The following is a 17,302-nucleotide window of genomic DNA, read 5'->3' as shown; positions in this document are numbered from 1 at the left end:
TGCCAGCCCGTAAATTTCTCCGCCCTGATAGGAAGATGAGGACTTAAGCGGAAACGAACCCATCTGATGATTAGCGGGTCATGCAGTCAGTAGGGCCAGAGTCGCATCCAACATCAACCATTAACATAAACGTAAGATTAGACTAGAGGGGTGTAACCATACATACCCTGTCAGCTCATAAATTTCTCCGCCCTGATAGGAAGATGAGGACTTAAGCGGAAACTAACCCATCTGATGATTAGCAGGTCATGCAGTCAGTAGGGCCAGAGTCGCATCCAACATCAACCATTAACATAAACGTAAGATTAGACTGGAAGCATAACTTACACCTAATTAAAACTTGATTTTAATGTAATCGTGAACAAACATCATGCATGGGTCCCTTGTAGAGAAACGTGTTCTAAATATGTAATGCAATATAACAATGAACATAACTATGCAATATAATAAAGGTACACTACCATAGAACATTTAAAGAGAGGGTGAGATAAACTACTTAACTTGATGGTGATATAATTATTCCATAATATAAACGTAACTTGACTGCGGGTCATGCAGTCAGTAGGGCCAGAGTCGCATCCAACATCAACCATTAATATAAACGTAAGATTAGACTACAGGGGTGCAACCATACATACCCTGCCAGCCCATAAATTTCTCCGCCCTGATAGGAAAATGAGGACTTAAGCGAAAACTAACCCATCTGATGATTAGCGGGTCATGCAGTCAATAGGGCCAGAGTCGCATCCAACATCAACCATTAACATAAACGTAAGATTAGACTGGAAGCATAACTTACACCTAATTAAAACTTGATTTTAATGTAATCGTGAACAAACATCATGCATGGGTCCCTTGTAGAGAAACGTGTTCTAAACATGTAATGCAATATAACAATGAACATAACTATGCAACATAATAAAGGTATACTACCATAGAAAATTTAAAGAGAGGGTGAGATAAACTACTTAACTTGATGGTGATATAATTATTCCATAAATTTCTCCAGCTTTCTCGCTGGTTTGGCTCTCGCTCCCGCTCCCGCTCTTTCCTACTGTCTCGCTAAGAATCTCGCTCTCTTTACTCTCGCTCTCTCCAATGTTCTCTCCAATCTCGCTAGTTTTCATGCGTGGTTGCCTTCACTGCTTGTGGATTCCACTTCCTCTTTTTAACTCTTTAAAATTTGAAGAGTGTATGGGCATTCACCTCCAATTCTTCCTGTCTAAACAAAAGTTATCTACTGCCCGTTGTCTCCTAAATTAGCTAGCGTCCAACTTCCAATTAATCCTCCCTGATTCTGCTTCCTTATTCATTATTTTTGGATAATGAATAAATTTCCAATTAATCCAATAAATTTCTAATTTCCAATTATTCATTTTTTTTTTCATTCTAAATTTCTACCCCTTTAAATAAAATTTCGTCCTGCTTAATATTTGACATTTAATTTCCTGTATGCGTACAAATCTGGGTCGTTACATTTTCCAAGTGATGTAATTATCGGCAGTTAATTTATCGACGTTGAGCATATTTAAAGTTGCGGAAGCTATATTGAAAATTATTGAAACATACAATGACGAAGAAAAGACTTAAGTGGCCGCAAGCCCATGCGATGGAGTTAAGCTGGAGATTGAGCTTAATTAAATAATAAATTGGTTATGTGGTAGCCTTAGAAATGTTGGATTGAGGATTAATAAGTCAAGCAGCATTGAATTAAGATAAGCTTACATGCAAGTCCAAGTATAAATAGGCCTTGCAAAGAAGAGAACTGTTTTGCCAAAAAAATTCCTACACTTAGAGGAAGTATTATTACCATCAGATGGACGGAATTGAAGAAATTCTCAGCAAACTCGAGAGATTACGGGATTTCCGACCTATTAAGAGGAACTTAATGCTCAATTTATAACCAAAGTTCTTTTGGAAAATGACCCTAACATTTTTCTAAAATGACGTATGTTTTCTTTTGTTTTCTTTTGACTTTTTTCTTTGTGCATTGAATGTAGTGCCTTCTCATTTGCATGAACTTTTTTAAGAGGGAAAATAATTTTAAGAGTGCATTTTATGACCTAAAAAGTATATTAATTCAAAAATATATCGTGAGAGATTTTGTGAAAGTAGAAAAATAATCATCTATAGTTATAAATGAGCATAGTTCAACTCATACTCAAGATCAGAGGTTTGATCCCCATCATAATATATTATATTAAAAAAATAACCTATGGTTGTTTTCAGAAAAATTGATCATGATTTCAAAAGTGTTTTTCAAGGTAGCTAAGGGTGTGTTTGGAATACATTTTCAAGTATTTAATTTAAAAAATACGTCATTTTAAAAGAAATTAGAGTATTTGACAACCACTCTAAACAGTTTTTCAAGTGTATTTTAATAAGTTTTTATCAAAAGTGTTTATATAAAAATGGTTTTTTTTGAAAAAAAAATTCCACAAGCCAATACAAACGGACATTAAGATGACCCATACAATAACCAAAAAAGGAAGAAAAAATTTGGATCTAATCTTTAAAAAATTCAAACCCAAGTGTGATTAAAGTACATCTTAAAGAGATGTGTTCAAAATACCTTCTATGTTTAAAGTACATCTTAAAGAGGTGTGTCCAAAATACCTTTCAATTTAAGTATTTTTTTTCAAATGATTCTATTAATTACAAATATGATTTTTTTTTTCTTTAGAAGATTTTCGACTACTCGAGATTGATAGTACAAATTCATACTAGTTGAACTGTATTCATATCAACCTCACTAACTTTTATTCGATAATAATAATGTTTATAATAAGGAAATATTTTTAAGTACTTTTTATTTATTGAGATTGTTTTTTACAAAAATAAAAATTTTGTTAATGTGAGAACATAGTCAAGAATCTATACTGAAAACACTTTAATCATTAATTTAGAGTATATTTAGTTTAACTTTTCAAGTGTTTAATTTTGAAAATAAATCCTTTTGGAAAAAATTGAAGTGTTTGACAACCATTTAAAATAGATTTTGAAGCAATTTCAAAGTACATTTTAAACCGTTTTTATCAAAAGAGATAAAATAGAATTGACTTTTTTGAAAAATAGTTTTTTCCCTAGCCAATCCATACAAGTCCTTAGAAATTTTTATTTCTAATTTCTTTAAGAAGCATTTTTCCAATTTAGTCCCTAATTACTTTTGTTATTGTTTGTGTCTAATGATTTTATGAAGTTAAAAAAAAAAATCTAATGAATTGTTAAACTTTCAATTTTGTGTCTACCAAGTTCACTTTCAGTCTTGTATCGAAAGTTCTATGACATATTTAAAATTCTTAAAAATTAACTAATCTATTTAACATTAAATTAAATTTTATGTCTAATAGGACATTAAATTTTTAATTTTACATCTAACTAGTATATATGAGGATTTTTCAAATATAAAATCCTTCAAAATATAAATAAAAAATTCAGAGATCTATTAGATATATAAGATATTGAAAGAACAAAGCCCATTTTAAATACTTTTTAAAGTTCAAAGTTTTTTTAGATACCAAAAATAATAATTCATAGACCAAATAAACATAAGACAAACCTAAAATTCAGTGACAGGCCACAAGTCTCAAAAGTATTGACACTAAATAAAAAATAATAAATAAATAGGTGAGCTGAAATGGTAACAGTGCTATATGATTTTTTTTTCTCCTACATAAAGAATAACTCAATTCATGCTTTAAAATGAATAATTACAACCAGTATTGACACTCAATTTTATAATTAATAAAAGCTTCTAGAAACATTCACTTTATTGCCAAGAAACACCAAGCAACATCTATATCTATTAAATGAGCCTTCCATAAACACTATAAATACCAACACCAAAGCTTGAGCTTTCTAAAGCACATAGACAAAAAGAAAAGGGAAAAAACAACCCTAATTAGGATCTGAAGAACAGTGTTTTCCTAAATCCAAAAGCTTTTTTTTTCCCCTTTAATTTTGTGAGTTGTGCTTGAAAAATTAAGAAATGGCAAGATCAATAATGTCATCAGAGCCTCTTGTTGTTGGGAGAGTGATAGGAGATGTTCTTGATTCCTTCACTCAAAGCATGGAGATGTGTGTTTTTTATAGTAATAACAAGCAAGTTTTCAATGGCCATGAGTTCTTTCCTTCTGCTGTTGCTACTAAACCTAGGGTTGCAATTCAGGGAGGAGAGTTGAGATCTTTCTTCACGCTGGTTTGGTTTTTTCTTTTTCCCCCTTTTCTTCAATATTTGACTGGCCCAATTGCTTCTTTCTTTACTCGTTACGGATATGAATCAATGATTTATTTGAGGTTCGAGTCTCTAGCTCGCTCTGCATGCTGAAGAAAAGAAAAATTAAGATTTTGAATTGTTTGGTCTATCAACCTAAGTATAAATATTAATTATATCAATAAAAAAAAGTTTAGATATTCAAATTTATGTCTTGCATGTTGAATAATTTTTTTGAAAAATAAGAAAAAAATGTAAATATTTTTTAGATTTTTCTATTTATAAGAATTTCCCTTTTTGATTATTTGTTAGAGTTATACTAGTTTTCAAGCTCACAAAGAAAAAAAAAAGATTAAATTTACCACAAGTTTTTTCACTAGACATAGTTTAGTATGTATATCAGCTACTGATAGATACTAATGAACTTCTATCAGTCTCTATAGATACTAATGATAGATACTAATGAACTTCTATCAGTCTCTATAGATACTAATGATAGATACTAATGAACTTCTATCAGTCTCTATAAAAGAATATTAAAATTTTGTTACTTTGTGTAAATAATTTTCCTTATTTTTCTATTTTTGCAAATCTCCTATATAATTTTTCTCTCATGAATTTGTTTAATGCTTACAACATCGATATTTTCTTAAGAAATTGTAGGTTTTGAATTCTCTTCTTCATATTTGGGATGTTGTTCCTTCTTTTGAACTATAAAAAATATACTAGAGTTGTGTTTTATCTAAATATCTCTTAATGTTTTCATTACTTGATTTATTATTATTATTATTATTTTCAGATTATGACTGACCTAGATGTTCCTAGACCAAGTGATCCTTATTTAAGGGAGCATTTACACTGGTAATTAAACATTTACATATGAGTTGGTTTTTTTTCAAGGCTATATATGTGTGATGAAATTATATTACATATTGCATGTGCATGTGAAACCAACCAAATTAAATTTGACTTTTTGTTTTTGGAGTACAATATAGAGTATGGGAATTTGAACCTCCAGCGTCCAATCAAATTTGATTTTGAAGAATAATAATGCAAGAATCGATGTAATATTTGTCGTTACTGGATTATGAAAGTATTTTGGATTTTGGCTAATTTTGCAGATTTTTCTTTCATTTTTGTCTTGCCTAAAATTTTTTTTGTCTTATTTGGGTTTCATTTGGTTATATTTTTAGTTTATTTTTTGAAGAAAACATTGAAAATAATCTAATATTTGTCTTTTACATTTATTAAAATTAAAAAATCTTCTTTTATAGAGAAGAGAAATACATGTATTTTGACCGTTGGAAGATCCCCTTTATTTCTCATAAACTGCAATATAGTATTTATTTACTTACTTGTATAATTTATTCTGCATTCACTAAAGGCATAATTACTCGATTGTACTCCTTATTTGCTATATCTTAATTGAGGGTATATTTGTCAACTTGTTCTCCTTATTAGCATTTTTTAAGTTAAAGTTGTTTTTTTTTTATTACAATATTTAGATAGAAGAATCTAACTTTTAACCTCAAAGTAGATAGTACAAACTTATTAAAATAGGTTAAAATATCGAAAAATATCTATATCCATGAAAATTTCTAAAAAAAATTATAAGAACAAATCAATAAAAAAATATTTTTTTAATTAATAAAAGTAAGAGAGAAAAAAAGAAAAAGGAGGAAAAAAAACTCCCATCTTGGTTTCTTATTTATTTGTTTATTTACTTATTATTTTTTAACTTTTGCATCTGAAAACATAATCAAAAGTTACTAAGGAAAACTTTCGCAATTTAGATTTTGTTTTATGTTTTCAGATTGGTTGAGTTCAGCGAATATATGTTTGGCAGACAACCCAAATTTTATTTTTGAAAATTGTTTTGAGATTATGTGATCCAAACACTGCAAATTTTAAAAGCAATATTTTTATGTTTTCTTTGTATCCATAATTTGAATTTTAAAATTTTAAAAGCAAAATTATATTAGATAAAGATAAAAACATTTAGAAATATAAAATGCCATGTTATAAACCTAATTCAATTTTTTATAAAAAAAAATAAAAAAAAATATTATGTAATGTATTCTAAAGTAAAATAGGTTAAGATTCAAGTTTCGTCCCTATGATTTGGATCAAGTTAAAAGTTAGTCCATATGATTTTAAGATTTAGAATTTAGTTCCTACAGCTTAATAGTTCATATGGCTTTTTAAATCCTCTTAAATAGCTCCTACCATATGAAGTATTCATTAGGAAGCTTTTATCAAACCATAGGGGGTAAATTATAATTATAAACAATAAGACTTAAATTTTAACTTACTCTAAACCACAGGGACCAAAATTTCAATTTTAAATTATATTATATTACAAAATAATAATTATACAATTTTTAGCATAAAATATATTCATATATAAATTAATAATAATTTATTGTCAACTAAAATTTAGTAACTATAACTAGTTTACAATTGTTTATATTATAATTCAATTTCTAAATTCTGCTACCAAACACATATCTAAAAACATGAAATACAACTTTGTTTTTATTTAATCCCTTGTTTCAAATTTCTGTTTTCAAATTCTCTACCAAATAGACCCTAAATAGTTTTAATTGTGAAACCTCTATTGCAGGATCGTAACAGATATCCCTGGCACTACAGACACCACATTCGGTAACTTTTCCTACCAAATATATATATTCAAAATAAATAATAATAATAATAAAATTTCTTCTAAAAAAAGTAAAAAATAAAAAAATAAAAAACTTTCTAGTGGGGAGATTAGAAGAAAAACTTTTTAAATATATACATATATTGTCTATTTCCTTTCCTTCTTAGCTATGGTTTAGACCACCTTAAGAGAAATTATTAGGTGCAACCTAATTTCATGCTTCACATTCCTTTTAGTGTATAAAAAAATTTATAAAGAAAAAATCATTTTTAAAAAAACAACTTGCTACACGAAAATTTTTTGGACAATTGCTTGTGCAGCTTAGATAACACTCAAGTATTTTCTATATAAAAAATTTAATTTAAAGAAAACTCCCTCGGATTCTTTTTTTTTTTATTATTATTATTATTATTCAGATCAAACATCTAGGTTAATAACATAAGATTTGTGTCAAGTTGACTTATGGTGATATTGCGCTTTCTTCTTGAGTTTTATGGAGGGGAAACGTAAGATTTAAAAAAAAAAAAAAAAATCTCCAATTAAAGATTAAAAGAAACTGAAATTTTATTTCCTAATTTTCTAAATATTTTTAATAGATCAATTAAAGATTAAAAGAAACTGAAATTTTTACATACAAGTTAGAAATGGGCAGAGCTCATCCTTTTCCATCCTTTTCCTTCTTAATTAAGCAGATTTTTCTTATAATGAGAAAGAGAATAAACTTATAACTTTTTATTGACGATCAATATAAATATATCTTAACTATTAAGCTACAATATTAAAACCAATAAATTTTGTAAATGAATGAAACACAGGGAGAGAGATAGTAAGCTACGAGATTCCAACACCAAACATAGGAATCCACAGGTTTGTTTTTGTTCTATTCAAGCAGAAACGAAGACAATCAGTGAATCCACCCTCTTCAAGGGATCAATTCAACACCCGAGCCTTTGCCACCGACAACGATCTGGGTCTCCCCGTTGCTGCCGTCTACTTCAATGCCCAAAAAGAAACTGCCGCCAGACGGCTCTAAAACCGCCGTTTGGCAACAGTTCGAGTGGACCAAAATAGAAGAGGAGAAAAAGGGAAAAAAAATTAATATACAATCTGAGTCTTTCTTTTCCCTTGAAATAATAATCACTTTTTATATATGGTGATATAGAAGGAAGGGAGAGAGAGGTTCAGATTTGTATATTAGAAAAATATATATTTGCATGAGAGGGTAATTTGGACATGCAAAAAGGAGGAGAACCGCGTCGTTTTCTTTTCCTTTTTGGTGTGTTTTTAGTTGTGTGTTATTAATGTATTTTGCATGTTCATATAGATGGATGTGCTAATGAATTTAGTTTCAGAGATGATTTACCATTACCACAGTTAGTATTTATTTTCAAATTAAGATATATGAAAACGTCCACTTGCTAATGGTTTTATTTTTATATTTTTCATTTCCTGCTTTTTTTTATTTTATTTTTGTTTTTATGTTTCTTTTCCAAGGCTCCGTTTAAGATTATTTATAGCTTTTAAAATAATTGTTGGTAGTTGTGCTTTTAGAAACATCAGCTGTGAAAAGAAGTAAAAGAGTGTTTGATAAGTTCCAGCTTAAACTTGAAAAAGTAGGTTAGAGTGTTCGGTAAATAAATACAAAAATATATTATTTTAGATATAATAATTAAAATAGACTTATAATCAACCTTTTAAATTTTTTTTTTTTTAATTTAAAATTTTAAATAATTATTTAGTATGATAAATTATATCTTTTATAGACTAATTTTTAAATATTAAGAAAAATAGCTTTATTTAAAAAAAATGAATATGGTATACTTTTTTTTCAAAAAATGATGTATTTAACTCATAAAATATAGAAAATAGATTTGATTGAGTAAGAAATAGTTAAATATATAAAATAAAGTTTCTTTTTAAAGTATAGATCTCACACCCCGCCCCCAGACCACCTTCTCAGCCTGGGAGAGGGATGCGACTGCAGCAGTTATCAACCCTTGAGCTGACACTTTCTGCCTAATGATTCTTGCGGAATAACTCTGATACCATACTATAACTTATACACAGCGGAATGATTAAGTCAAGGAGATAAACTATAACAGATTTAAGTAGGCCCATCTTTTATTACGACAGTGATATAACGTTTATACAACTTAAGGACTTAACAGCAAAGTTTACAACGACAACCGTAATAACTCTCCAGAAGTGTAATTGTGGCACGTGGCAGACCTTGACCTTAGCAGCACTCTGGAACTTCTCACCTTCCGCTACCTGGAGGGGGGAGGGGGGAGTTAGGAAAACAATTTGAAAAGTATGAGCTACTAAGCCCAGTGAGTGGTTCTTTTAAAGATGAAAATCATCATTTTGGGAAACCAATCACATGATAATAATCACAGTGTACCTATGCATGATCATGGATTTATTCATGCAATGATTAACCTTTATTCCAAAATGCTACACGTGGCATGCATATCATATCATCACTCAATACAATCACCTATGGAAACCTTCCTACCGCCAATGTGCACATCGACCATTTTATTTATCCCGCTAGTCATGCTTAGGTACTTGACCATATTTTCTGTCGGTCGTCACCGACTATTATTTCCCGCCGACCGAAGCCGACCAATTTTCTCGCCAACCGAAGCCGACTAATTATTTTCTGCCAACCGAAGCCGACCAATTTTCTCGCCGACCGAAGCCGACCAATTTTTCCCGCCAAGCACCTTTTGTTAAGCATGTTAACCACATCCCGGCCATAATCGCAGTTTCCATAGTCATACACAAATAATATCATGGCAACATCATATTACCAAAGCATATAGCTTGTATCCACAGATGCATATATTCCAATATCAGAGTATAAAGCTAAGTGAATACTCATAATATGCATTTACTATCAAAACTGTATAAACACACTTTATTTATCAAACCAACATAATGCTCACGATATATCGAAACTATAATGCTATAACACCCACACTATGTGTTAATTATGAAAGCTATAATACTCACGACATATGCTAACTATCAAAACTATAACACTCACACTATGTGTTAATTATCAAAGCTATAACACTCACACTATATGTTAATTATCAAAGCTATAACACTCACACTATGTGTTAATTATCAAAACTATAACACTCACAACATATGTTAACTATCAAAACTATGACACTCATGACATATGCTAACTATCAAAACTATAACACTCACCTTAATTGCTTAGGAGCCTTTCTAACAGTTCCCTTTTCTACCTCGGGCTTCCTTTTTACCCCATAAAATCTTAGCTCATAACTCTTCATGGTTTAGCCGGAATCATCCAAACATCAAGACTGGCCCAGCTTACCCGATAGCTCGACCCCTCTGTATTTTTCTCATTCTCCAGTCCAATTCCTTAGAGCTTCTTCTTCAACAGCCTCACCATAAAAACTAGACTCTCTTATCTTTCAGATGGCTTTGAAATTACATCAAACGCTCGAGTAGATTGGGAGATCTCCTCGTCTCAAGTTGATGCATTCTCTTTCACCCTCACTGTCCAATGCACTCTACTCTCCCCTCTTTTTACTAGTTTTATGATTTGTGATTTGAAAATGAAATCCCAACGACTCTATTTATAGGCGTCCAAACCTCCTATGGTGTTGACACAACCTACTTGGCTGCATGGCCAAATGTTTAATCCTCCCTTTATCAACGTAAGCTGACTTCACCTTGGTTCAATGTGTTCTTCCCAAACGCATCCAACACAATTTCTTAGGGTTTAAGAATTCCTCTTAATCGGACACCTCAATTTTAATTGAGGTTTGCCCTTACGTCTTCAAGCTTTGTTTGTATTCAATTTAGGGTTTTCAATGCATAATCTATAAGATCGTGGTCAAATTCAACACATAAATGCCCAGCCGTTCGATGCACAGGTGGTTTCCTTCGATCGCGTGGGCGTGACGTTCGAATGAGGCATTCAGGCTGCTCTTGCTCTCTCCGCTCTCGCTCTCGCCCCCTTTCTCGCTGGTCTCGCTCTTCCCACTCTCGCTCTCGCCCACTTTCTCGCTCACAATCTCGGGTGTGACAATAGAATTGAAAACTAAATATTAATTAAAAATTATAACTAATTTTAGGAGGATCTAAAAGCTAAAAGGATACTGCTTTTAAAGTCAACGTAAAATTAACGCGTTTTAAAAAGTGTTTTTTAACAGTAAATCAGTTTTTAGCAAACGGTTGAGATTTTTTCCAAATAGTTTTTTGACACGGCTAACGTTAAATGTAGCCTTAGTAAAGTTGAAAAATTGCATTTGGTAGCCAACAAAGCATAGCTCAATTGGCATAGTGTTCATACTATCGGTATTTTATTGAGAAAAAAAATAGGATAAGGAACCATTCCTTGTGTTTATGTTTTCTGAAATTTTTAATTAAAAATGTAAAAATTTTACATGAAAACAACATTTTGAAATTAAACATTGAAAATTGATCTTTTATATTTATAATTCATTTCAAAAGAAAATTCAAGGGTGTGATTGGTTTAACCTTTCAATTATTTAATTTTACAAATAAATCATTTTAAAAAAAATTGAAATGTTTGGCTACCAATCAAAATAGTTTTTAAAGTGTATTTTAACTAGTTCTTATCAAAAGAGTTTAAATAAAAAATGAACTTTTTATATTAATATTTTTTTCTCTAGTTAATCCAAACAGGCATAAAAATTTATTGAAAATACGTTGCAACAAATTAGAAACCGATTTCCCCAGGTTGCAATCCATGGAGGCAACTTGAGATCTTTCTTCACTCTGGTTTGGTTTTTTTCCACCTTTTCTTCAAGATTATGATTGACCAAATTGCTTCTCCCTTTACTCGTTACGGGACGAATAAATGATTTATTTGAGATTCGAGTCTCTCGCTCTACATGTTGAAGAAAAGAAAAATTAAGATTTTGAGTTGTTTGGTCTATCAATCTAAGTATAAGCATCAATTATATCATTAAAAAAAAAAGTTTAGATATTCAAATTTTGTCTTGCATGTTGAACAATTTTTTAAAAAAGAATAAGAAACAAATTGCCATATGGTTTTTTCCCCTTAATAAGAGTATGTGATTGAAATTAATATTGTCATTTTCTTCTCAAATAGTTTTATTTTTAATTATTGGTTAGACCTTTATTAGTTTTTAAGTTCACGAAGAAAAAAAAAGACTAAATTTACCATTACGTATATATATATATGGAGATAAGTTTTTCTTCTGAATCTTTTGAGTCTTTGCCTTGAGAGAAAAACAAGAGAATTTGTAATCTGTGAAATAAAATAAAGAGTTCTTCATTTCTCCAACAAATAAAATAACTACTTTATTTACATCAAATTTTCTTTACCAAATTTTATAATTTCAACAACTACTTTAGTCTTCTTTTATTATATTTCGATTTGCCAACAGTTTTCATCATTATTTCAAACATATCTATTATATTAAACTATTGTCTCATCAATACGAATATATTCATCATTCTTAATAATTTTACATTCTATAATTTTACATTCTATACAATCATCATATCTCTCAAAATATTCTTCACAATTTCCCATTCCATAACAATCATCAATTCATTTCTCTCTTTGCCACGTGTCAAGCATGCATGCTTCCACAAACTCCATCTACTTCATGCTACATGCTCATCACGTGTCCAACCTTCATGATTCATGCCAAATGGTATCAGAGCATGTATGTATATATATATAGATATAGATATAGATATATATACATATATATACATATACATATATATACACATATATGTAATATATGCATATATTCATCTCGAGCCCTGATTAATCCGTGGTTTTGCCTCTTCTGAAAATTCTTCACTTTTGTTCTTCTCCTTCTGCAATCTTTCTCTAGCAAGACAACCTTGAAAACTAGATTCTCCCAGCTCTCAAATGGCACCGAATTCGCTAAATTTTCTCTTCTCAATTGCCGAAACCATACTTATGAAATTTCACTTCCCTTTTAATCTTTCTGCCGCTTCCTGAGTTCAAAGAGCAGATTGCCACGTCACCCCACACTTAGTGCCTCTAGCCAAACTAATGATTGAGTTTATTCATTTAATATATTTCCTTCCCTTCCTTCATAATCCCTATAAACAACATGAATTTCTACTTAATAAATATGTAATATAACATCTCTTGGCTAATCATGCTTATCTAGGGAACCTAAGTTCGGGGTTTACAATCATCTCCCCCTTAAAAGAAATTTTGTCCTTGAAATTTACTTGATATGTCATTTGAAAAGTTGAGGGTATCTCTTCCTCATTTGCTCTTCAGGTTCCAAGGTTGCTTCCTCAATCCCATGATTACACCATAACACCTTCACCAAAGGAATCATCTTATTTCTGAATACCTGATCTTTCCTATCCAAAATCTCGATAGCCTCTTCCTCGAAAGATAAATCTTCTTTGAGTTGTATCGGTTGTGTTGCTAGTGTTGCATAGGATCAAACACGTATTTCCTTAGCATCGACACATGAAATACGTCGTGTATACGAGCTAGCTCCATCGGCAACTGCAACCTATAAGCTGTTAGACCAACTCGTTCTACCATTTCATATGGTCCGATGTATCGTGGACTTAACTTCCATTTTCTCCCAAACCGGAGAATTCCTTTCCATGGGGATAGTCGGAGAAATACCCGTTCTTCAACTTCAAATTCTAGTTCTCTTCTTCGTTTATCGGCGTAGATAATCTGTCTATCGCGAGCCGCCTTAAGATTATCCCTGATAAGTTTCACATTCTCTGTTATTTGTTGAACTAATTCTGGACCCAATAATTGTCGTTCTCCAACTTCGTTCCCTGAAGTCCTACAAGGTCAGCCATACAATGCTTTGTAGGGAGCCATTCCGATAATAGAATGGTAGCTATTGTTGTAGGCAAATTCAATCAACGATAAGTATGTAACCCAACTTCCTTTGAATTGTAGTACACAAGCTCTTAACATATCTTCCAGTGTCTGTATAGTTCTTTCCAATTGTCCATCTGTTTGCGGATGAAAAGGCGTACTGAAATGCAATTTAGTGCCCAAAGCCTTCTATAACTAAGCTAAAATTTTGAAGTGAACCTCGAGTCCCGATCCGATACTATCGACACTGGGGCTCCATATTGACTGATTATCCTATCCACATAAATCGTAGCTAGACGATCTAGTGTAAAAGTAACTTTTACTGGTATGAACTTGCTGTTTTAGTTAGTCTATTGACTATTACCGAAATGCCATCAAATCCAGAGGGTGTCTTAGGCAAACCAAATAGAAAGTCAATTGTCATATGCTCCCACTTCCACTCAGGCACTAGAAGTGGATTGAGTAATCCTGCTGGTCTTTGTCTCTCAGGTTTTACATGTTGACAGACTATACATCGGTCCACATATTCTGTTATGTCTCTCTTCATCCCAGGCCACCAGTAAGATTTCTTCAAAGTTCTATACATCTTAGTGCTACCTGGATGCATGGCATAAGCGGAACTATGTGCTTCCTTTAGAATGGCTTGTTTAAGCTGCAGCTTATTAGGCACACACATTCTCCCCTCCTTTTCTAGTACATTATCTGTTCCCAGTTGAAAGTCAACCCTAATGCCTTTACTCACATCATCAGCAATCTTCTGAAAATTAGGGTCTTTCAACTGATCCCGCTTAAGGTTTTCTACTAAGGTCGGCCTTATCCGAAAAGTAGCTATCATTCCTCCTGACGGTTCCACTGATAAGGCGATTCTGGAATTCCTTAACTCCTGCAATAGCATTTATCTTATTGAACCAATAATGGCCTTAGGTCTTGAGGATTTCCTACTTAGTGCATCTGCCACAACATTAGCCTTACCAGGGTGGTACTCGATGGAACAGTCGTAATCTTTAATTAATTCAATCCATCTTCATTATCTTAGATTCAATTCCTTTTTATCAAAGATATATTTTAAGCTTTTATGATCTGTAAATATCCTGCAACGCTCTCCAAATAGGTAATGTCTCCACAACTTCAGAGTCAAAACGACTGCTGCCAACTCCAGATCATGCGTGGGATAAATGCCCTCGTGTTTCTTAAGTTGACGAGAGGCATTTGCAATCACCTTCCAATCCTGCATCAACACACATCCCAATCCTTGTCGAGATTCGTCACAATAAATCTCAAATTCCTTACCTGGAATAGGCAAGGTAATACTAGTGCTGATGCTAGTTTCCGTTTCAGCTCCTAGAAACTATGTTCACACTCCAATGACCATTCAAACCTCACGCCTTTCTTGGTCAGGTTCGTCAACGGAAGGGCTATCTTAGAGAAATGCTCCACAAACCTCCGATAATAACCTGTCAACCCTAGGAAACTGTGTATTTCTGAAACGGTTGTGGGTCGTTCCCAATTAATTATTGCTTCTGTCTTCTGGGTATCTACACTAATGCCTGCTAAAACAACATGCCCAAGAAATACTACCTGATCTAACCAAAATTCGCATTTACTGAATTTAGCATACAACTACCTATCTCGCAACGTCTGCAATACTATTTTCAGGTGGGTAAAATGATCTTCCCTACTACCAGAATACACTAGTATATCATCAATGAATACTATCACAAACTAGTCCAAGTAGGGATGAAATATCCTATTCATGAGATCTATGAATGTCGCAGGGGCATTTGTCAATCCGAAAGGCATTACCAGGAATTCATAATGTCCATATCTCGTTCTAAATGTGGTTAGGAATATCGGTTTCTCTCACTTTCGATTGATGATAACCCGATCTCAGATCTATCTTCGAAAAAACTGTGTCTCCTCTTAGTTGATCAAAAAAATCATCAATGTGTGGTAACGGATATTTATTCTTAATCGTTACCTTATTCAGCTGCCTATAGTCGATACACAATCTAATTGTACCGTCTTTTTTCCTTACAAACAATATCAGAGCTCCCCAAGGTGATACACTAGATCGAATGTATCCCTTGTCAATTAACACTTGCAGTTGAACCTTTAATTTTTTCAACTCAATTGGTGCCATTCTATTCGGTGTCTACGATATGGGAGTTTTTCTTGGAACTAAGTCAATAATAAACTCCACCTCCCTATCGGGTGATAATCCCGATAGTTCTTCAGGAAATATATCTCGAAATTCATTTACCACTGGGACATCTTCTGGGTTCAGCTCTTTCCCTTGAGCAACCATCACATGAGCCAGATAGGCTTTACATCCCTTGCTAAATAGCTTCCAAGCTTTCACTATCAATATCAAATTCTCCGCGACTAATCGTTTGCTTCCTGTCAGCATTGCATCTTAGCCATTTGATTTTCTGAGCACTACCTTCTTCTTGTAACAGTCTACTGAAGCATGATACTTACTTAGAAAATCCATCCCCAAGATAGCATCAAATTTCAACAGTTCTAAAGGAAGTAAATCAGCATAGAAGTTCTGACCATTGATCAATATCTCACAATGATTATAGCATCTATCTACTACTATCACATCTCCCAAAGGGGTAGAGATAAATAACTCTTCAGGCATAGGTTTAACCAACCTATCTATACTAGGTGCATACATGCTAGATATAAATGAATGTGTGGCACCAGGATCAAATAAAACATAAGCAGACTGCCCACATAACATAACATTACCGGTCACAACATCTGGAGACTCTGCTGCCTCCTGGTGTGTCACGGCATACATTCGCCCCTACTGTTGGGGTCGACCTACGACATTCTTCTACTTGGCACCACTTGACCCTTCGCCCCGATTTCCAGCACTCTTTGGTTGGTTAACTGTTTGGGAGGTCGGCTGTTGTGCTAGTGGAACGTCCCTGTTCATCTGGGGACAGTCCCTCTTAAAATGCCTTGTATGTCCGCACTGGAAACATGCACCTCTGTCACTATAGCACGCCCCAAAATGCCTCTTACCACAACTAGGGCATGTCGGTCTCCTGTCTGTGCTGGCTATCGACTCACCAGTTCGTGATATCTCTGATCGGCTAACTGCACCGACCAAGGGTCTCGTTTTCCTTTTCTTAGATCCCTACCAACTGGTTCCCCTGAAATGGCTTCCACTTGTCTGGGTTGCCACTAAAGATCAGAATCCCCTATCTCTAGGCCCTACTACGGCCTCACTGCCTCTTGGCAACTGCTCAACATCTGCCAAACTTCGCTCGACTCGTATTGAGAGGAAAAAAGAAAAAGAAGAAGGGAAAAAAAACTCCCTTCTTGGTTTCTTATTTATTTATTTATTTACTTATTATTTTTTAATTTTTCCATCTGAAAACATAATCAAAAGTTACTAAGGAAAACTTTCATGATTTAGATTTTGTTTTATATTTTCAGATTGGTTGAGTTCAGCGAATATATGTTTGGCAGAGAACTCAAATTCTATTTTTGAAAATTGTTTTGAGATTATGTGATCCAAACACTGCAAATTTTAAAAGCAATA

General features: G+C 32.7%; 2 protein-coding genes across 2 annotated transcripts; one reads left to right on the top strand and one right to left on the bottom strand.

The window, feature by feature from the left end:
- The first annotated feature begins 3,859 nt into the window (after positions 1 to 3,859).
- On the top strand, positions 3,860 to 7,908 carry LOC150030908 (protein CENTRORADIALIS-like). The gene is made up of 4 exons (XM_090309375.1): positions 3,860 to 4,198; positions 5,013 to 5,074; positions 6,837 to 6,877; positions 7,691 to 7,908. Exons 1-4 carry the CDS (start codon positions 3,989 to 3,991, stop codon positions 7,906 to 7,908), a joined length of 531 nt encoding a protein of 176 aa, XP_090165501.1. The 5' UTR covers positions 3,860 to 3,988.
- Positions 7,909 to 13,332: 5,424 nt separating this feature from the next.
- LOC150030907 (uncharacterized) lies at positions 13,333 to 16,390 on the bottom strand. The gene is made up of 6 exons (XM_090309376.1): positions 16,228 to 16,390; positions 16,010 to 16,146; positions 15,133 to 15,327; positions 14,246 to 14,632; positions 13,815 to 13,909; positions 13,333 to 13,711 (listed from the first exon to the last, which is right to left on the bottom strand). The coding sequence occupies exons 1-6, from the start codon at positions 16,388 to 16,390 to the stop codon at positions 13,333 to 13,335; spliced, it is 1,356 nt and encodes a 451-aa protein (XP_090165502.1).
- Positions 16,391 to 17,302: the final 912 nt, after the last annotated feature.

This window comes from Benincasa hispida, unplaced genomic scaffold, assembly GCF_027475165.1.
Source record: "Benincasa hispida cultivar pf3 unplaced genomic scaffold, pf3_genome.v1.1 HicScf159, whole genome shotgun sequence".
Classification (NCBI taxonomy): Eukaryota; Viridiplantae; Streptophyta; class Magnoliopsida; order Cucurbitales; family Cucurbitaceae; genus Benincasa; species Benincasa hispida.
Note: the sequence above shows the minus strand (reverse complement) of the source record. Positions and strands in the feature narration are given on the sequence as shown.

Bases quoted from the DNA above. Each gene is read 5' to 3' on its own strand.
- LOC150030907 (XM_090309376.1), bottom strand. From the start codon at position 16,390: ATGCCTGAAGAGTTATTTATCTCTACCCCTTTGGGAGATGTGATAGTA. The intron at 13,910-14,245 runs GTAAAACCTGAG...ATTGCATTTCAG, and splicing joins GATGTATAGTCTGTCAACAT to TACGCCTTTTCATCCGCAAA. The intron at 13,712-13,814 runs GTTGGGTTACAT...CTGACCTTGTAG, and splicing joins TGTACTACAATTCAAAGGAA to GACTTCAGGGAACGAAGTTG.
- LOC150030908 (XM_090309375.1), top strand. From the start codon at position 3,989: ATGGCAAGATCAATAATGTCATCAGAGCCTCTTGTTGTTGGGAGAGTG. The intron at 4,199-5,012 runs GTTTGGTTTTTT...TATTATTTTCAG, and splicing joins TGAGATCTTTCTTCACGCTG to ATTATGACTGACCTAGATGT. The intron at 6,878-7,690 runs GTAACTTTTCCT...AATGAAACACAG, and splicing joins CACTACAGACACCACATTCG to GGAGAGAGATAGTAAGCTAC.